This window comes from Hippocampus zosterae, chromosome 11, assembly GCF_025434085.1.
Source record: "Hippocampus zosterae strain Florida chromosome 11, ASM2543408v3, whole genome shotgun sequence".
Lineage (NCBI taxonomy): Eukaryota > Metazoa > Chordata > Actinopteri > Syngnathiformes > Syngnathidae > Hippocampus > Hippocampus zosterae.
This window is the reverse complement of record NC_067461.1, coordinates 2,124,277-2,143,897: the sequence shown is the minus strand read 5'-3', so window position 1 is coordinate 2,143,897 and position 19,621 is coordinate 2,124,277. Positions and strand designations below refer to the sequence as shown.

At 49.3% G+C, this 19,621-nt stretch overlaps 3 protein-coding genes across 6 annotated transcripts; all 3 read right to left on the bottom strand.

Annotated features, from left to right (window-relative positions):
* Nucleotides 1-1,966: 1,966 nt before the first annotated feature.
* On the bottom strand, nucleotides 1,967-8,809 carry LOC127610504 (TBC1 domain family member 12-like). Of its 2 annotated transcripts, none has more exons than XM_052080719.1 (13): nucleotides 7,479-8,809; nucleotides 6,650-6,767; nucleotides 6,392-6,486; nucleotides 5,832-5,914; nucleotides 5,588-5,705; nucleotides 5,095-5,201; nucleotides 4,801-4,884; nucleotides 4,616-4,710; nucleotides 4,459-4,530; nucleotides 4,041-4,169; nucleotides 3,855-3,964; nucleotides 3,508-3,766; nucleotides 1,967-3,369 (listed from the first exon to the last, which is right to left on the bottom strand). In XM_052080719.1, exons 1-13 carry the CDS (start codon nucleotides 8,354-8,356, stop codon nucleotides 3,313-3,315), a joined length of 2,205 nt encoding a protein of 734 aa, XP_051936679.1. In that variant the 5' UTR covers nucleotides 8,357-8,809; the 3' UTR covers nucleotides 1,967-3,312. The 2 variants fall into 2 exon arrangements, with proteins under 2 accessions (XP_051936679.1, XP_051936680.1); XM_052080720.1 differs by having other exon boundaries at nucleotides 7,506-8,809.
* Nucleotides 8,810-9,175: 366 nt separating this feature from the next.
* On the bottom strand, nucleotides 9,176-15,669 carry slc22a15 (solute carrier family 22 member 15). 2 transcript variants are annotated; one of them, XM_052080744.1, is made up of 13 exons: nucleotides 15,493-15,667; nucleotides 14,612-14,740; nucleotides 14,380-14,512; nucleotides 13,186-13,350; nucleotides 12,886-13,015; nucleotides 12,736-12,796; nucleotides 12,037-12,200; nucleotides 11,755-11,895; nucleotides 10,340-10,425; nucleotides 10,148-10,256; nucleotides 9,993-10,065; nucleotides 9,620-9,775; nucleotides 9,176-9,485 (listed from the first exon to the last, which is right to left on the bottom strand). In XM_052080744.1, the coding sequence occupies exons 1-13, from the start codon at nucleotides 15,574-15,576 to the stop codon at nucleotides 9,459-9,461; spliced, it is 1,458 nt and encodes a 485-aa protein (XP_051936704.1). In that variant the 5' UTR covers nucleotides 15,577-15,667; the 3' UTR covers nucleotides 9,176-9,458. The 2 variants fall into 2 exon arrangements, with proteins under 2 accessions (XP_051936704.1, XP_051936703.1); XM_052080743.1 differs by having other exon boundaries at nucleotides 14,380-14,740; nucleotides 15,493-15,669.
* A 777-nt stretch (nucleotides 15,670-16,446) lies between these two features.
* On the bottom strand, nucleotides 16,447-18,475 carry LOC127610525 (uncharacterized). 2 transcript variants are annotated; one of them, XR_007964882.1, is made up of 2 exons: nucleotides 17,430-18,475; nucleotides 16,447-17,304 (listed from the first exon to the last, which is right to left on the bottom strand). XR_007964882.1 is itself a non-coding variant. In XM_052080767.1 (2 exons), exon 1 carries the CDS (start codon nucleotides 18,279-18,281, stop codon nucleotides 17,517-17,519), a length of 765 nt encoding a protein of 254 aa, XP_051936727.1. In that variant the 5' UTR covers nucleotides 18,282-18,475; the 3' UTR covers nucleotides 16,447-17,304; nucleotides 17,501-17,516. The 2 variants fall into 2 exon arrangements, 1 of the variants encoding a protein (XP_051936727.1); XM_052080767.1 differs by having other exon boundaries at nucleotides 17,501-18,475.
* Between the last annotated feature and the right edge of the window lie 1,146 nt (nucleotides 18,476-19,621).

Genomic DNA, 19,621 nt, shown 5'->3' with positions numbered 1-19,621 from the left:
GGCTTACTATACATGGTCGTTTTTTTCGGCTAAAAACGCCTTACTATACATGGTCGTTTTTTTCGGCTAAAAACGCCTTACTATAGTATGTCGTTTTTTTCGGGCTAAAAACGCCTTACTATACATGGTCGTTTTTTTCGGCTAAAAACGCCTTACTATACATGATCGTTTTTTTCGACTAAAAACGCCTTACTATACATGGTCGTTTTTTTCAGGCAAAAACGCCTTACTATACATGGTCGTTTTTTTCAGCTAAAAACGCCTTACTATACTATGTCGTTTTTTTCGGGCTAAAAACGCCTTACTATACATGGTCGTTTTTTTTCGGTCAAAATCGCCTTACTATACATGGTCGTTTTTTTCGGCTAAAAACCTCTTGCTATACTATGTCGTTTTTTCGGGCTAAAAACGCCTTACTATACATGGTCGTTTTTTTCGGCTAAAAACGCCTTACTATACATGGTCGTTTTTTTCGGCTAAAAACGCCTTACTATACATGGTCGTTTTTTTCGGCTAAAACGCCTTACTATACATGATCGTTTTTTTCGACTAAAAACGCCTTAGTATACATGGTCGTTTTTTTCAGGCAAAAACGCCTTACTATACATGGTCGTTTTTTTCAGCTAAAAACGCCTTACTATACATGGTCGTTTTTTTCGGCTAAAAACGCCTTACTATAGTATGTCGTTTTTTTCGGGCTAAAAACGGCTTACTATACATGGTCGTTTTTTTCGGCTAAAACGCCTTACTATACATGGTCGTTTTTTTCGGGCTAAAAACGGCTTACTATACATGGTCGTTTTTTTCGGCTAAAACGCCTTACTATACATGGTCGTTTTTTTCGGCTAAAAACGCCTTACTATACATGGTCGTTTTTTTCGACTAAAAACGCCTTACTATTCATGGTCGTTTTTTTCGGCTAAAAACGCCTTACTATACTATGTCGTTTTTTTCGGGCTAAAAACGCCTTACTATACATGGTCGGTTTTTTTCGGTCAAAATCGCCTTACTATACATGGTCGTTTTTTTCGGCTAAAAACCTCTTACTATACTATGTCGTTTTTTCGGGCTAAAAACGCCTTACTATACATGGTCGTTTTTTTTCGGTCAAAATCGCCTTACTATACATGGTCGTTTTTTTCGGCTAAAAACCTCTTACTATACTATGTCGTTTTTTTCGGTCAAAATCGCCTTACTATACATGGTCGTTTTTTTCGGCTAAAAACCTCTTACTATACTATGTCGTTTTTTTCGGTCAAAAACGCCTTACTATACATGGTCGTTTTTTTCGGCTAAAAACGCCTTACTATACATGGTCGTTTTTTTTCGTCCAAAAACACCTTACTCTACATGGTCGTTTTTTTCGTCCAAAAATGCCTTACTATACATGACGTAAGCACGCCACATTGTTGGGTTGAGGTCATTCCAATTTTGCAACTTTAGGTGGCGTCAGAGGATCGCAAATGTGTTTGCCTTTTTGCAGGAGCCTTCAAAGCAATGCATTTTACATGAACACGTCCGGGCGGGATTGTTAGTTTTTTTTCCCTTTTGCAAAAAATAAAGAATAAAAAATCCCAAAGAACTAATAAAAACTATATATGTATGGATAGCACAGATGCCTCTGAACATTTTGAGTGTTTGAAAAAAAATGTTTTTATAACACAAAATACATCATTACAAAAATTGTAAAATGCGTAACTTAAGGCCTTTCTGGAGCACACAAGGGTTAAAGGGGAATTGAAGCGCAGAAGCGGGTCAAGTGGCGTCCCTTGAAGGTCCGGAAGTACTTCAGCGTGACTTGGTCGCCCTCTGGCGGTGTAGCGGTGAAAGCTGCAACTGTCACACAAGGCAGAAGGAAAATTCGGACACCCCCCGCCCCTTTGGGTGTGGGTGGTGATGGGGGGGAGATCACTTTTGTTTCACTCAAGACCACTTTAACTATATGGTTTGCATGAAGAAATAGAACTTGTAAAACAGCTGGACACATTATTTATTTATTTATTTACATGTTTAACTTGTGGCCATTTATGAAAAGCCCCCCCCCCCCCCCGCCTCGCTTTACTGTATTTACATTACCTGGAAGCCGTTGGGGGGGGAAAAAAACTGTACATTAAAAATGTTACAATAAAACAAGGCTGAAAAGCATCTTGATATAGAAAAGAAGCAAATTCAAATAAAACAGTTTTGTGTAACATGAATCCACTGCATTTAAAAAAAAAACAAAACATCCAAACGTTAAAATCAGTCTCAATGCTTGATTGAAATGGGCGACAGACATCAGGTCAGGATTTCAATGGAATGCTGCCCCTGCTGGTCGGGAGTGCAACAACAATCACTTGGACTGATTTGGAGGTTGTTTTTGTTGGTTGGCCACACACAGAAGGGCTGCAGGTGTCGAATATTTTAAGAATCGGTTATTCTATCATTTCACCGATTAATTGGATAATCGAGTAAGAACACTTTGCATTGAAGGTTACTGCGATAATTTTTTTTTGTTTACCATCACTGTTAATTTAGCATGATTGTTGATTATTTGTTTGGTGAGAGGTTATACATGTTGCATTTGCAAAGTTCTTTTTGACATAGATTCAAAGCTTTTTTTTGTGCCAATGATTGCTTCAGATACTAGTTTGGTTCGGAAGGGAAAATTGGCAAAAAGGTCGCGAGCTTTCCAACGAAAACACGAATGGTTGCAAATGACCCGTTTTGACAATCTAAATCTGCTTTCAGGGAGGATGACAGAAATCTGAAAAAAAAAATCAAGATTATTTGGACATTTTGAAGTTAAGTCGATGATCATAATAACTGTTGATTAATTTTGATATTAATGGATCGATTAATCGATCCATTATAAAGTGTTGAAAACGCCTTGGTGTTTTTTTTTTTTGTTTTCTTGAGCACGGCACTTGTGGAGCCGCGCTTGTGCTGCCAGCCAACCAAAACTTTTAAAAAGCGATGCAGGCGCTCTCGGATGTCGCTGGCACAGTCAGGGAGTGCGGGCGACTCACTCAAGTTACACGCAAGGATCTCAAGTGGGAGTTACGCGTGTGCGGAGGGGGAAAAAAAACACGAAACAAAACACGCTCAGGTTGCCTCTAAACCTTCGTTGCGGTTTGTGCGTATCCATTTTCGCCTTTGACCCACTTCACGGGCCCAGAGCAAAAAAAAACTTTCACTTCCTCAACGAGTGACCAAAAATGTCCAGGAGGAAGCTGTCGAAATGTGTGGGGGTATGGGGGGGGGGGGGGGGTCACGCCGGCTGGAATGGACGGTGATGACGCTGCCGCATAGACGCATGACGCTAGAATAGCGTTAGCTTCCGCTGTTGTCCGTCTCTTTGTTTTTGTCCTTCAGCAGTGACGAGAAGACCTGAAAAGCAAAACGACAACAACAAAACGATTGACTCGTTACGACGGACAGTGGCGCCTTGAGGTACAAGTTCAATTTCTTCCGTGACCAGGCTCATAACTCTTTGGATCGGGATCTTTTTTTTTTTTTTTTGCGGACCTGAGCCCAGCGGCGGCTCCTGCTGATCATGTGCGTGGCGGCCATGGCGGCGAAGAGCGCGTGCGCCTGAAGGTCTTCGGGCAGCCGGCTGAGGAACTGCGCCATGCGGATGAAGTCCATCTGCAGTAAGACATCCTGGAACAGGCGCAAAATACCCAAGCCGGTGCGGAACAGGCTCTCCTCGCCGTCGCGACAGAACACGTCCCACACGCGGCACGCAACGTCCAACGGGAGGGACTTGCTGTACAGAGTGAAGATCCTACCACGCACACACACACACACACAAACACTCAGGTTAAAGCCCCGCCTCCAAGAGCCGGACGGTGCCGCGCGATTGGCTGAGTCACCAGTCGATCAAGTAGAGGTCGGGCGTCAGCTTGTTGCTCCTGAAGTGGTTGAAGAGGCGCGGGAGGTTCTCCTCGAAGAACACCTCGAACACGGCGAAATACTTCAGCATCTGCAAAAAATCCCCAAGCCGCGTCAAGCACGCCTGGCCTGCCCGAGCGTCGTGTGGCGTGGGCGCGCCAACGTACCAGGTCGTGGTCCACGCGGAAGAAGGCCATCTGGCACGGTTTGTTGAGCAGGTTGGCAAAGGTGACAAAGGCGTCGGCCTCTTCCAGGTTGAGGATGAGGACGGCGGCAATGAAGGACATTCCCTGAACCTGCGCAAAACACACAACGAGGACCACGTCTCAAAACACTCCCGCCGTTTTTGTGACTGACAGAACGTTTGATGCGTGAACGTGAAGTGCGGCGGGCGGGGGGGGGGGGGGGGGGGTCTTTGATCTTCCGTCCCCCGCCTGTCTGAGGATGCATCGGTCTGAATCAGCCACATAATGTAGAAAATGGAGGTCAATTAAGGAAATTTAAAAAAAATAAGGGGGGGGGGGGTTCCTACATTTTGGATTTTGCTCCAGAGTCCAAGCGCGTGTGTGTGTGTGTGAGACCTACGTATCCGATGTCGGGTCGGTAGCACGTGTACGCTCCCAAGACGCTGTGAAGGACGTCGTGGTAGGGACCACCCTGCGTACACGCACACCGTGAGGAAGAGGAAGTGACGGCGAGCACTTCCTGTCAAGCGGCGGCGGCGGAGGCGGCGCAGTCAAACCTTCTGGAATATGAAGAGCGAGGGGAAGGTTCTAGAGATGTCCAGCTTGATGAGGTCCAGACTGGACTCTCTGTCGGCGAGCGAGGCGCCGCCGTCTGGCAACGCAAACACACGGTTCAAAAGGTCAGCAATCCATGGGGGGGGGGGGGGGGGGGGGGGGGGGTTGGCGGTGGGGCGCGACGCACCACTCTCGCCGTCGTTGACTGAGCTGGTCTCGCTGTAGCTCCTCCATTTCTCTTTGGCGCGACACAGGAAGATGTCATACAGCTCTGCGGGAACACGACAGAACACTCAAGCGCCCTCTTCAGGTTTGGGGTGGGATAGCAAGATAGCTAGCCTGATAGATACATCTTTATTTAAAAAAAAAAGGGGCGGGATATGCAGACGTGGCGTATGCCGCCCCCAAACACTCTGCGGCTTGGCGATCAGGGTGCGTTCTGGGGACAAGATAACGGCGAGAATTCATCTGCCGTACGCACCCGCTGTGATGTTGAGCTCGTTTCCGATGGCGAGGCTCCACACGCGGCCTCTCACGCTGGGAGGGAGGCCTTGCCACCACAACTCCCTCACACGACGCGTGGCCTTCCTAGACGGGCACAAACAAAACAAACGATATGCTGAAGACTGACAATGGTGGGGGGGGGGGGGGGGGGGGGGAGAGAATCTGTTTGCAAAATCGAAATCAGTCAACGGGTTTGAGTCGCATGAAAATGCAAAACGTATTCTTTTTTTTTTTTGTCAATTCCTCGCGTTCCCTTTTTGTGGTGCGGCCGCACGACGTCTCCGTACAGAAGGGGGCGACGTCAGCTCAACATCCACGTTGGCCTGCGCGTTTGAGGCCTTTCATTTTCCCCCTTAGCAGCCGGATCTTGCAAAAAACGATGATTGCGAGACGGTAGCGACGTGCGCGAGGTGGATGGATGTTTACACACACACACACATACACACACACACACACACATAAGCACCCACATAGCATCCCAGTTGGGTAGGATGTGCGTGTTCCAGACCACCATGGCGTTGGAGATGCTGTCCTCGTGTCGATGTCGCTCCTTCATCTGACGCTTCTTCTTCTGGGCGTCCTTTAACTCTGATGCACGCATGCGGGTGCACACACACACACACAAAATCAGCATTTGACCCCGCCCCCACCAATCCATTTTTTTAAACGTGATTTTGTTTCTTCTTTTTCAAAGAGTGTCAACGCATGCATTACCTCTCCTCTTGGCCCCGGCCACCATCTCCTCGTACTCGAGTTTGTGTCTTTGCGTTTCCTCCTCAGATTTGGCCGGAAGGTTCCTAAGGAGCCAATCACGAGGAGGCACACTCGTCAGCGGACACGTGGCAAACATGACGTACGCCGACGGCACAATCTCACAACAAAACGGGAATAACAAAGTGCCTACAACTGCATACGACTAAAACGCCAATTCCAGGGCGGCTGGAATGTTGTGGTTTAAGCGTAAATAAAAACAAGACTGTAATTATTTACAAATCATGGTTAACCTAGACTTCATTGGGGGGGGGAAATTATATACATATATCCCAATTTCTAATAACCTCAAGTGACACTGAAGAGCTCATGTACGGTAGTGCACGCAGATCATAAAGTTCATCAACATTATTCATCATTAACATTTGTCACGACAATTTCCCGCTGCATTGGAAAATCCTGCAAGCGGCGGTCAGCACTACCGACTTCCGCTCGCACTAACACTGCCGCTACTTCGGATCAATCCCGACGCTGCAACTAGTACTTGCACCAGAGGTACTGACGGCGGGCGGTCCTCCAAGATGAGCGCGGTGGTGGATAGGGGCTCGAAGTCGAGGTTCTTCCTCCGTCCCGCCGCTGGAGGGCGCTGAGGAGACACCTGTGAACAAAACAAAGACCATTGTGTTAAGTCCACTGGAGCCCACAAGTTCTTGTCGGAAAAGGGTGCTGGCCTGAGAACTACACAGGCCAAGACCGTGTGACGACCGCACGATGTGGCAACCGCGCCAGCCAATCGCAGCACTCGTGACGCTCGCACCAACCTGCTCGGCGGAGCCCGAGGGGGCGGGTCCTCCTCCGTCTTTGCCGGCGTCCTCTCTGGGCTTGCCGAACAGTCGCCAACCTGATGCGGATTCTTTGGCTCTCCGAGGGAACAGGCTCCTGCGGGTGGGAACGGGACAAGATCAGTTATAAAAGCGGCGCTGGGCCGCAAGAGGAAGGAAGTGTAGGAAGACGGCGGGCAGCGAGTGCGGCATGACGCGAGGTGTTGCGACACGTGTCAGAGGGAACGCAAGATGCATTGTGGGCAGTGTGCTCCTTCTCGGTGGATGACTGACAGCTGTCACTGTATGTGTGTGTGTGTATACAGTAGTCCTATCATTACGACCAGTAATAATATGTAATAATCACTTCTTCTATAGATTTTTTTGTTCGATTACTCAATGAATCAGATAAAAAATGTTGACTTTCCATCCCTTTATGGAAAAATAGAACAATATTTCAAATGGATTGCACAGAAAATGTAAAAGCAAACTTTCGGATTCACTTCCGGGTTTGAGTCATAACATCTGTCAGGAAAAAAAAAAAAATCTGCAAAATTGGTGATTCTTAAGTAAAACAGGAGTTTGCGAGGTTGTGTCTTATTTTGAAAGTAAAAATGAGCTTGTAATTGTAACATCATTTCTGTCAACCTCCACAAAGGCAAAACATCTATTTTTCTGATTATTGGATTATTAAATAATCGTTGGAATGAATTGGCGTGGGGCCGGGAGGGCGTTTAGCGGCGTACAGAGACGTCTCATCAATGGAAGTTATTGCACCGTGTTGACAAATCCCTCCTCGCATTGTGTCGATTCAAGTACTGTATTGTACCTGGTGAAGAAGTGAACAATTCCGAACCTCTTGGGGGCGAGAGCGCTCTCGTCGCAGTTCGCCTGCGCTCGCAGGTCCTGTTCGGGTGCACTCTGGCGTCGGCCCGCTTCTAAAACTCCCCGAAAGTCGCCGCAGTGCTCCCCGAAGCAGAAGCTCGCCTCGTCGAGGGGCGACAGCGGGGTGGCGTCGCAGCTGAGCGACATGCTAAGGTTCGCTTCGGTCCGCAAAGTTTGAGGCCTGACGACCCAAGCGGGTCCGGCAATGTCCTCCTCGTCTTCCTCGGAGGGCGAGTTGTCGTCGCTCAGTTCGGAGGAGGCTGAAGGCTCTGGCGAGGGGGGTCCGGCGGCGCTTGAGGCCGACTCGGAGGGTTGCACGGAGACGGGCCGGTCACTGCGGTCGTCTCGGACCTCGGTGGCGGCATGACAGTCCCCGTTGACGACCGCCTGCGGCCGGTCCGCGGCGCAGCCGTCAGAACGCCCATTGGGCATGACGCCTGCTTGCGGTTGGGAGCATGGACACGTCCCCGGTGCTTTTCCCGAACATGGCTGCCCGACCGAACCCGTCGAGGCGATTGACACTCCAGCCCCGGGCGCAGCTGGACAAGAAGCGGGAAGGCCAGTTCCTCTTTTTCCTCGTCTAGCCGCCGACTCATTTTCCGCCTTCTCCTCCTCACACGGCAACTCGGTGCTTCCGTTCAGGCCGCGGGGGTCCCGGAGGCAGCCCTGCGCCAGGTCCAGCATCCCGCCAGCTTCGTCACTTTCTTGCCGCGTCACCGGACGTTTGAGCGCCGCCGCCGCTCGTCTGACGCCGCCACCTTCCTCCTCGTTGTCGTTCACGTCGACGACCACCGAGCCCGCGAACTCCATGAGCGCCGCCATGAGCCTCAGGCCCGCCGGCCGGCTCGAGCCTCGAACCGCCCAGCCCGCCCCGTCGGCCCAAAACCGCAGCGGGAGGAGGTTAGCATTTTAGCCGCATCTTAACCGCATGCCCAGGTGGTCGGAGAGGTTGGCCCGAGGGGCAGCTGGGGGACTAGCTGACGCTTTACGGGCCCGACGCGTTCATTTGCGGCAACACAACATCCTCCCCAGGGGCGAGTCGGCGTCGGCCCGCGGACAAAAGAGCTTAAATGTTGCCTGTTGTCGTTTTCTCATCTGTCCGCGGCGGTATTCCAGCAACATTCCGGCGCCATCTTGAAATACTCTCGCAATGACGTCATTGTTGACCTACTCCCTGCTTTCATTCAGTAGCGACACACGGTGGCCATAATTGAAACAGCACCAGCAATCCCTCACCGAAAGCCAAGTCTGGCCTCTGCTACCTATTGGTTAAATTCACGTCACGTGATTTACACAAATTTAAAAACAATAAATCAGGTCGAAAAGAGCGCATGTAAATCAGGTTAACCAGTTGAAACAGGACCAAGTACACAACTAAATTGATGACGGTTTACCCAAGTAAAAAAGAAATAATCACGCTGACGGAGAGGCCTCGAAAAGTCAAGAATCGTATGTGATATGTCTTAAATTCTGGAAAAAAACAACATGCATCCTTTGAGTCATCCTCATGTGACTTGACATTTTCTTGTCATGAGTAATACTTTCTACATTATTTTGTAGACGGAAGAAGCACTTCATGTTGATTTGAAGGCATCGCTTCATCTGTTCCTTTTTTAACATCGCTGTAGAAAAGAAAAAAACTTTTCATGAAAAAAATAGACCATTTATAACCATTTGTACACGTGAATAAAAATTATCACCACTCAAACAGGTTTCATCGTGAAACAATCCGAGAAGGCATTGCAAAAAAAAAAAAAAACGCTCTTTTGCAATTTTGGGTGGTCCGATCTGCATCTTCCCCCGCTTGTCACGCCCACTTGGAGGCAAGGCCACCGGCCAGCCTGGGGTCCCATGGACAGTCGGATGCGCCGCTCCACCTTGAAAATGTCCCCGGTGACTTCTTTTGACACTTGCATGTCATTTCTCACTTGTCATCTTGGTAGAGGAGAGGCTGGGGAGAAAATGATGACAGCGTTTAAATGACCGATCCACTCGGCAAACAGGCACATCTTCAACGACTCAAAGTCAGCTAAATTCTCTCCAAGTCTGTCACTTCATATGCGGCCGCGCATGCGTGCGTCACACCTTGCTCTTCAGAACTCGTCTGCGGGCGGGAAGGAGCTGCTCCAGGGTTTGCTCCGGCGGCGCGTTGAGGGTCTCGGGCAGCAGGAGCACCAAAGCGGCGGCGGAGAGGCCGCTCAAACAGAAAACCCCAAACGGAACGGCTGTGGCCAACGCGCGCTGTGTGACGCGTAGCATCGTGTGGGGGGGAGGGGGGGGGTACAACCAGACAGACGGACAGTTCACGAGTCCCGTGAGAAGGTCACAGCACTAATATTCACCATATTCATCATACATTTGGCACCAAAAAGGAAGAAAAGAACAAACTAGATTAAAAAAAAAAAATCAATCAAATGGATTCAAATGGTGAGTCAAAGAAGGAAGGGAAGACACTCACCATAGAAGGAACAAAGGGGGCGAGAATCCCTCCCACTCTGCAGGACATGGCGCAAACTCCCAGGCCGGCGTTCCTGAAAGCGGCCAAACGAAGACTGAGGCGATTGCGCCCGCACGCGGGTGCTGGAGGGCCCGGGTGGCTGCACCTGCGCTCACCTGACCACGGTGGGGTACAGCTCCGACGTGTACACGTAGACGATGTTGAACGCCGCGCTCACCGTCAGCTTTCCCAGCAGCGCCAAGGAGGTCGCGGCCAGCGACGACTCTGCGCGCAAAGGCGGAACAATGGCTGGGTTTGCAATACACGTTTCCAGCCACGCCTACTTTGCAGTCGCGAGCGCATCTCACCTGCGTCCTCCGGGATGAAGATGGTGCAGAGGCAGGCCCACGCGGCCAAACACAAGAAACCCGACAAACTCTTCCTCCGCCCAGCCCTGAAACACACACAGTCACACGTTCAGGATTTTATTTTTTCTCAAACTACACCAAGGATCAGCTATGAAAGACACCTTCCTCCCGTATATTCGTCGTCATGGTGACAATGGCCCACCTGTCTCGCGCAAACTGGCAGCGGGGCTCCCTCTAGCGGTAAGTGACAGGATGGCAGAGTATGGGACACTACAGTAGTGGCAGTTTTAATGCACTCGAACTGGCAACGAGTTAATTATTGAGTCATGAAACATTTCATTCATTCATTCATTCATTCATCTTCCGAGCCGCTTGATCCTCACTAGGGTCGCGGGGGGTGCTGGAGCCTATCCCAGCTGTCTTCGGGCAGTAGGCGGGGGACACCCTGAATCGGTTGCCAGCCAATCGCAGGGCACACAGAAACGAACAACCATTCGCACTCACACTCACACCTAGGGACAATTTAGAGTGTTCAATCAGCCTGCCACGCATGTTTTTGGAATGTGGGAGGAAACCGGAGCACCCGGAGAAAACCCACGCAGGCCCGGGGAGAACATGCAAACTTCACACAGGGAGGCCGGAGCTGGAATCGAACCCGGTACCTCCGCACTGTGAAGCCGAGGTGCTACCACTGGACTATGTTCTCCCCGGGCCTGCGTGGGTTTTCTCCGGGTGCTCCGGTTTCCTCCCACATTCCAAAAACATGCGTGGCAGGCTGATGGAACACTCTAAATTGTCCCTAGGTGTGAGTGTGAGTGCGAATGGTTGTTCGTTTCTGTGTGCCCTGCGATTGGCTGGCAACCGATTCAGGTTCTCCCCGGGCCTGCGTGGGTTTTCTCCGGGTGCTCCGGTTTCCTCCCACATTCCAAAAATATGCGTGGCAGGCTGATGGAACACTCTAAATTGTCCCTAGGTGTGAGTGTGAGTGCGAATGGTTGTTCGTTTCTGTGTGCCCTGCGATTGGCTGGCAACCGATTCAGGTTCTCCCCGGGCCTGCGTGGGTTTTCTCCGGGTGCTCCGGTTTCCTCCCACATTCCAAAAATATGCGTGGCAGGCTGATTGAACACTCTAAATTGTCCCTAGGTGTGAGTGTGAGTGCGAATGGTTGTTTGTTTCTGTGTGCCCTGCGATTGGCTGGCAACCGATTCAGGGTGTCCCCCGCCTACTGCCCGGAGACAGCTGGGATAGGCTCCAGCACCCCCCGCGACCCTAGTGAGGATCAAACGGTTAGGAAGATGAATGAATGAATGTTTTGTTCAGCGCTTTGTTATAGCTGCCGCTGTTGTGAAAGCGCTATATAAATCAGCATGTATTGTATCTCAGGCTTCAAATGTGAGTGTGTGTGTATGTCTCACCAGGGTTGGTTCATAAAGTAGACGCAGAGCGGGTAGGCGGGCAGCTCGACCAGGCCATACATGGCCACGTTCAGGTAACGATTTCCAGACATGTCACCAGCTCCCAGCGTCAGGCCATAGTACACCAGACTGCACACGTACCTGGAGAGAGACACACACACACACACAGACGCACGGAGACCAAGTTAATTTTTTATTGAATTGATGATGTGATGTTGCATCTTTCTGCTGCCCGTGTCAGGTCACCATGGCTACGCGAGGTCAAGAGACAAAAATCCTCACCAGATATACATGAGCAGGAGCGTCCTAAGGCGAAGGAGAGGATGGGCAGCCAGCCGCAGGATGCCCGACCTGCCGCCGTCGTCGCCGTCATCGTGGCCGTCCGCCGGCCTCAGACTCAGCTTGTGCGCGGGGCGACCGTTCATCAGCGCCATGAAGCGCATCACCTCCAATCGCACACACAATTTGTCAGTTAAGCGCCCACATTGAGCAAATTGAGAGCAGGAATGCAACATGGGGGCGGCCCGGTAGTCCAGTGGTTAGCATGTCGGCTTCACAGTGCAGAGGTACCGGGTTCGATTCCAGCTCCGGCCTCCCTGTGTGGAGTTTGCATGTTCGCCCCGGGCCTGCGTGGGTTTTCTCCGGGTGCTCCGGTTTCCTCCCACATTCCAAAAATATGCATGGCAGGCTAACACTCTAAAATTGTCCCTAGGTGTGAGTGCGAATGGTTGTTCGTTTCTGTGTGCCCTGCGATTGGCTGGCAACCGATTCAGGGTGTCCCCCGCCTACTGCCCGGAGACGGCTGGGATGGGCTCCAGCACCCCCCGCGACCCTAGTGAGGATCAAGCGGTACGGAAGATGAATGAATGAATGAATGAATGAATGCAACATGGCTCCCCCCCTCCTGACCCCCCCCCAAACACACACACACATACACACGAAAATTGCAAATGAGGATCCTTGGACATTGCTTCCACTGACCTCCTGCGCTCGCTCGGTGCGACCACGACAGTAGAGCCAGCGAGGAGACTCCGGAAGCATTCTGGCGACACGGGAGACGGCCACGCCGAAGAAAAAAAGGTCAGAGGTCGCCTTGCCAGCCGCGACCGAGAGTGGCCGCGGGGCACTCACGCAGACAGCAGGAAGCAGAGGACCCCCCAAGTGTTGGCCGCCGCCGCCAGAGTCCTCCACGGCCTAATGGCGAAACCCAGAGCTGCAAAGAGGGCGATGCCCACCGCAAACGTCATGCTGGTCAGCGTCCCTGCCGGAGGGAAATGCAAAACAAAATACAAAAAAATAAATAAATAGCATTCCGACACGTCCCCGTTGTCAAATAAAATATTGTGCAAAAAATGCAGTCAATCATTCACTTCAACAGTCCACAAAAAAATTCTTTCCAGATGAATGAGTGACAGAAATGGAACTGCATACCGGTTATGGCCCAGTAGGACTTGCCCACGTACTCCTGTGTGAGGATGAAGCTGACCAAGCCGATAGCGCCGTTCATCAGGCCCACCAGGAGGCGCGACGCGGCAAACACCTCGTAGCTCGGAGACGCCGCCGTCACGTAACCCAGGAACACCTCCAAGAACAGAGCTGCGCCCCCCCCCCCCCAACACGCCACGCTCGTCAAACCTTGCGGTGGAAAACGGCGCTGTGTCGAGGTGTGTCGTGTCGCTGTGTCGTGTCATGAGATGGCCTTGTTGGGACATGATGAGCGTCGCGGTGTCATGTGTTTCATGTCACGTCATCAGGCTATATTGTCACGTAACATGTTGTCAGGCCTCATTCCCCCCCCCACCCCCCCATCATCTTGACATGTCATGTCATGGTGTGTCACACAGTTCATGTTATGTTATCCTTTCATTCATTCATTCATCTTCCGAGCCGCTTGATCCTCACTAGGGTCGCGGGGGGGTGCTGGAGCCTATCCCAGCTGTCTTTGGGCGGTAGGCGGGGGACACCCTGAATCGGTTGCCAGCCAATCGCAGGGCACACAGAAACGAACAACCTTTCGCACTCACACTCCCACCTAGGGACAATTTAGAGTGTTCAATCAGCCTGCCACGCATGTTTTTTTTGGAATGTGGGAGGAAACCGGAGCACCCGGAGAAAAGCCACGCAGGCCCGGGGAGAACCTGAATCGGTTGCCAGCCAATCGCAGGGCACACAAAAACGAACAACCTTTCGCACTCACACTCCCACCTAGGGACAATTTAGAGTGTTCAATCAGCCTGCCACGCATGTTTTTGGAATGTGGGAGGAAACCGGAGCACCCGGAGAAAACCCACGCAGGCCCGGGGAGAACATGCAAACTCCACACAGGGAGGCCGGAGCTGGAATCGAACCCGGTACCTCTGCACTGTGAAGCCGACGTGCTAACCACTGGACTACCGGGCCGTTATGTTATCCTGTTGGGCCTAATTTTTCCTGTCGGGTTAACATGTCACATGCTCCCATGTCATTTGTGCAACGTCATGGCAGGCCTTCCACGTTCTGTTCTCACGTGTCATTTTTTGCGTCATGTTGTTATGTCAAGATATGCTATAGGTCACGTCACGCAGTTTGGCTTGATGCCGTCGGATCACGCCGTCAAGCCGGCGCGTCCAAAACGTGAGCCCTCACCCGTCAGGTAGACGGGTCTCCTCCCGACGGCGTCGGAGAGCGGCCCGAAGATGAAGCTCCCGAGCAGGAGGCCGGCGAAGAACAGCGATCCGGCTAAACTGACCTTGTAGGCCTGCTGCTTGACCAAGAGCCACTGAGGAGGACGAGGAGGCGGCACAAAAGGAAGAGCAGCGCTCACGGCATCCTGGCAGAGGTGATGCCCCCCCCCCCCGCACGAGATCGTTTTTCTCACCTCGGTCACGATGGAGTCTACGTCCCCGAAAAACGTGACCGACGACTGGACGCCGTCGTGCTTCTCCACGTGGAACTGTGGAGATGCTCCCACTAAAACCACCAACATGGATTGGAACGCCATATACACCTGAAACACATGCGCAGACATGCAGCTCAAATGACATCATCGGGAGCATACGCCAGGTTGACGATCCCGAGTCAAGTCAAGTCAAGTCAAGTCAACAGTATTTATAGAGCACTTTCAAACAGTAAGAGTCGCTTAGAACGGACATCTTTTTACTATCTATTCCCATTGCTTTAATTTGTTCAGAAACCGTTTTGCTTCTGTGTGTGTTGTCGAGGGAATATGCGTGAATACACTTTTCCCTGTTGGACATTTCAGACCAGGCGGCGTTCGCGGTGTACGTCATTAGACTGCGACTATATCCGACCAAGCAATGACGTCACAAGTCCGAGCAGAACCATCCAAATAAACAAAACGAGCACTGTGGGTTGATAAAATAATTACAAACATGTTGTTTGAAAGCCGAATTGAATAGTGATTCGGATATTGTGTGGAATCTTTGTCAAAATCAGTTTTGACTTCATCCAAGAATCCCAACGGTCACAATAGGTTCTTTTCTAAAACGAGTTTGGCAGGAAGTGAACTCGCGACAACGGATGACGCGTTTACCTGCAAGATAATCAAACATCTGCACAGGTCGTGTACACATACAAACATATGTGTCGTTATACATGTGTCCAAAAATGTTTTCGACGCGCGCCACGTCACCATGCGAAGAGGACCACTCGGACTTGTTTGCGGATTTGGCTCAGTTTTCGTGTATTTTACTGTCGTTTGTACGCAAGTTAGACTGTTTGAAGGTGGGCAAGCCTCACCTGAGTCAGAGCCAGGACGGCCACGGCTCGTTTCTGGTAGGCGCCGAACTCTCCGACCACCTGAAAAGCCTCCTCCACATCCATTCCGACTGCCGACGGGACAGAGGGCAGCCGCAAAGATTACTAGCAAGAGCAACCACTACCAGCACTTCCGGGTTGGCTTTCAGGACGCCATCATGTTCCAAAGCAAAACATTTGTTATAAATTTAGTAATTGTTTTTGCGAAACGTCTCATCCACAAATTCAAATTTGGGTATTCAAAAATGTTTTTTAATTCAATATTAAACCAGACAATACAGGAATACCAAATACCAACTTCCGTTCCTTAATTCTATAAACAAATAAATGGTTCAAACTTGTTTTTTTTGCTCTTCGTTTATTTTTTTTAATCTCATTCATGTTTTTTTGTATTTTCATAATGACTATACTGTTGCTTTGTTTTCTTGTGGCTTGCGTTTCTTTAATAGGTTGTAAATCATATTGTTTTCATCACCTACGTTTTAAAGAGCAATTTGTACTAACATGTATTATGAACAGCACCTTTAATTGTTAGCAGCCCCTTGTATGGAAGAAAAAAAAACACTGCTACGCACAATCTTATGAGGAAACGTTTATAAAACTATTTGAATAATGTACAATGAATTCTGAATAGCAACTTCTTTTGAACAAGCTCAATGAAAAAAAAATATAATACAAGCACTGCTGCAACACAATTGTGAGACACTAAAACGCCCTGGCACGTCATTGCCGGAGGCCCATTATCCCCCCCGCCCCCACCCCACAATTAAATTTCTCAAATTTTTCTAAACAAAAAAAACACTGAAATTCAAGACAGATGTGCCATTTGTTTCATTTCCCACTCAGGGATTCAGGTCTCCTAATTCCCATTAACATCACGGAAAAACATTTTAAAAAGGTGTTTTCTTTACAGAAAATAAGTGCATCCTCATCTCGATCAGATAAGAGGAAACCAACGGAGGCGACCCTTCTGCAATTCTCAAGATATGCTGAATTGACGCATTAAAAGTGTTTTTCAGGGTTATGCATTTGCTGAGGATGTGCGAAAATATTAAATATCATTTGGAGAGAAAGCTCGGGTAGGCACATCCACATCCATTAACTCCACCCAGATCCAAGATTCTGGGTGTTCACATTCTCATATTTTTTTTCCTCCTTCATTTCACCTGGAACAAAAGACAAATCCTCACGCCAAATATATTAAGACATAAAGAGCATATGTGCAGATCCAAATTTGGATTTGAGGCCTTGGTGGAGGTTTGCACTCAAATGAATGCTTCACTTGAGAAGGAAATGCTTTGACACGTGTGTGTGTGAATTGAATTGGAACAAACATTTGATATCCGCCAAAACTTAAACTGAGCAAGCGTTGATTCACAAACAGAAGCGTTAAATGCAATACAATACATGCTGATTTATATAGCGCTTTCACAACAGCGGAAAGCGCTTCACAAAACAGTTAACATAAAGTTAAATAATAAACACAACACATAACACGAAACACGGACAGTTGTGCCGCCATAACCACTTTTACGTCACACGCTTTGTTGTTTGAAGCAGTTTGAGATGAAAGAGGAGAGAATCAAAGTGTCCTTTAACCAGTGGATCAGAGACGTCATGCTAAAAATGTGCACACGTCGGCTACAAGCTAAGTTTCAAAGTCAACAAGACGCTACTAAGGTTGCGTCTGTCAAATGATTTGAACCTACTTAAACGATGATTTCACAAATAAACGGCAGCAATGAATGCTCTCCATCTTTAGTTCGAATCAACAGTGCCTCTGCTGGCTGGAACCTGAACAGAACAGACAAAAGGTGTTTCAGAACCATACGTTCTAACAGGAAGTGATGCACAAGAGAAAATGTCCTGCTGGTATTCTTACAAAAACTTTTGGCTTTCAAAGTAGAACTCAACTCAACTCAATCTCAATCTGTCGACAGTGACGTCTTCAAAAAATCTGAGGCGACCGGAGTAAAAGTCAGCGTGTCACCTGGCAACCTCGCCGGTCAATTGTTGCTGTTCAGCGGTTGTGACGTTTCCAAGTTTGTTCCCCCCGCGGCTTCATTGGATGCACTTTGACGCTTTTTGAAAAACATGCCGGCCACCGTCATACCACACACGGCCACGAGCACGGTCAAGACGATTCCGGCGATCCCGCCTGGTCCCAGAGGTCGGTCCTGATGGAAGGGGTTGGCAAAGGCTTGGCTCTCCATCCGGCCCAAGGGATTCTGCATAATGCAAAAGAAACTCTTGACCGCGGAAGTTGTTCGGTCGATGGTCCTGTTGCGTGCTCCCGGCATTTCCTCTCCGGGTTCGGTTCTCCAAAAGTACGTGACAGGCTCCCTGCCACTCGTGTCCCCGCCGCAGTGGAGCGTGCAATTCTCCAAGTTTTCAGAGCACGCGAGCGGGGTCGAGTGCACTTCCGGTTTCGGCACGAACTTGATCACGTGGACCGCGAAGACCTCGTCCTGCATCACGTTGTTCAAAGACACCGTGAAGGTGCCCGCGTCCGCCGCGACCACGCCCGCAAGTTCCAGCACGGCGTTGGTCACGTTCAGGGCGATTCGGTCGTCGTAGCGGGTCACTTCACCTCCGTCCGACTCGATGATAATATCGCGCTTCTGCTTCCATTCCACGCTCTGGACGGGGCCTTGAAGCTTGGGCCGCAGAGTCAGCGTTTGGCCCTCAGCGACGTATACGTTCACGATCTTGCCGACGGCGCAGCCAATAAGTGACCACAAACAGAGACAAAATGACACCGGACGTTTCATGTTCGTTCCCAAGGCGGCCCACAAAAACAAAATGAGGGCAGCACGGTCGAAACCAAAAGTAACAACGCTTTCTCAAATCCACGAATTTGCTGTAGGTCCCGTTGAAAGGACTTCAAATTCCCCAAGATACGGTATAAAACAGCGGCACGCCTTGAACTTGTTGACTCGTGTTCACTGGACAACAAAAAAATGACCAACGAGTTAACCGCTTCCACAAAAAAAAAACGAACCCCGCCTTGAGCGGTAGGACCCTTTTTCTATGCCTGATTCAAATTGCCTCCGTTCTTATTTGGATTTTCCCTCTTTGACCGCAATTTCGCTCGTAAATTTACACAATTTGTGTCCAATGCGCTTGGTTGAGGAACACAAATGGTCGTTGCTGTTTTTTTTTTCATAACTGTAATCTGGCGCTGCGAGGGCAGCGCCTCCAAAACCAGAAAAAACCACCACCACGATTAACCCGGATTTCCGTCAAAACCCCTCACTGTACATGGTCGTTTTTTCCGGTTAAGAAAATAAACGCCTGACTAATAATATACAGTACATGGTCGGGTTTTTTGGGGCTGTCAAAAACGGTTAACTTACATGATCGTTTTCTTTCCGGCTAAAACGCCTTACGATACACGGTCGTCTTTTTTGGGCTGTTAAAATAACGTATTTCTATATTATACTGAATAAACCTATACCCGTCATTGCAATCACATTCTAACGGGAGTAAAATAATCGCAATTCAGATAATGGGACAAATTATCCATCCATCCATTTTCCGAACCGCTTAATCCTCACCAGGGTCGCGGGGGTGCAGGAGCCTACGATGGAGGCCGGCTCCCACCTCTTTGGGAGCCGAAAGGGGGGGTTACACGCGCACACACACACACACACACATGCACACACACACGCGCTGCAGTTTAGAGAAGTTTTTGTTTTACAAATTTTAATTTATAATTTGTTGTGTGGTATTCAAAGCTTACTGATGTTGTTTTACTGTAATTAGTTAAAAGCTTATAAATATACACATTCAGAGATTGGAACTTTTGGACGATCTTGTTTTGAGATGGGTCTTTGTACTTTGTTTTTGTAGCACTCCATGTTGAGTATGTTCAGAAGAATATAAATAAAGCCATATAAATAATAAATATTTGATATAGTGTATTTTTTGCATTAGTACTTCATTTTACACATAATATTACGTTACTTTTGGTATTAAATTAAGCAACAAAAAACTTTTTAGGGAGCCGAGCCAAAAGAATTCCCATCACTAATCCCAACCAGGCGGCCCGGTAGTCCAGTGGTTAGCACGTCGGCTTCACAGTGCAGGGGTACCGGGTTCGATTCCAGCT

Bases quoted from the DNA above. Each gene is read 5' to 3' on its own strand.
- LOC127610504 (XM_052080719.1), bottom strand. From the start codon at position 8,356: ATGGCGGCGCTCATGGAGTTCGCGGGCTCGGTGGTCGTCGACGTGAAC. The intron at 4,711-4,800 runs GTGCGTCGCGCC...TTGCGTTGCCAG, and splicing joins AGTCAACGACGGCGAGAGTG to ACGGCGGCGCCTCGCTCGCC. The intron at 4,531-4,615 runs GTTTGACTGCGC...GCGTGTACGCAG, and splicing joins CGCTCTTCATATTCCAGAAG to GGTGGTCCCTACCACGACGT.
- slc22a15 (XM_052080743.1), bottom strand. From the start codon at position 15,576: ATGGATGTGGAGGAGGCTTTTCAGGTGGTCGGAGAGTTCGGCGCCTAC. The intron at 10,426-11,754 runs GTGAGACATACA...TGTGTGTTTCAG, and splicing joins TACTTTATGAACCAACCCTG to GGCTGGGCGGAGGAAGAGTT. The intron at 10,257-10,339 runs GTGAGATGCGCT...CTTTGCGCGCAG, and splicing joins CTTCATCCCGGAGGACGCAG to AGTCGTCGCTGGCCGCGACC.
- LOC127610525 (XM_052080767.1), bottom strand. From the start codon at position 18,281: ATGAAACGTCCGGTGTCATTTTGTCTCTGTTTGTGGTCACTTATTGGC.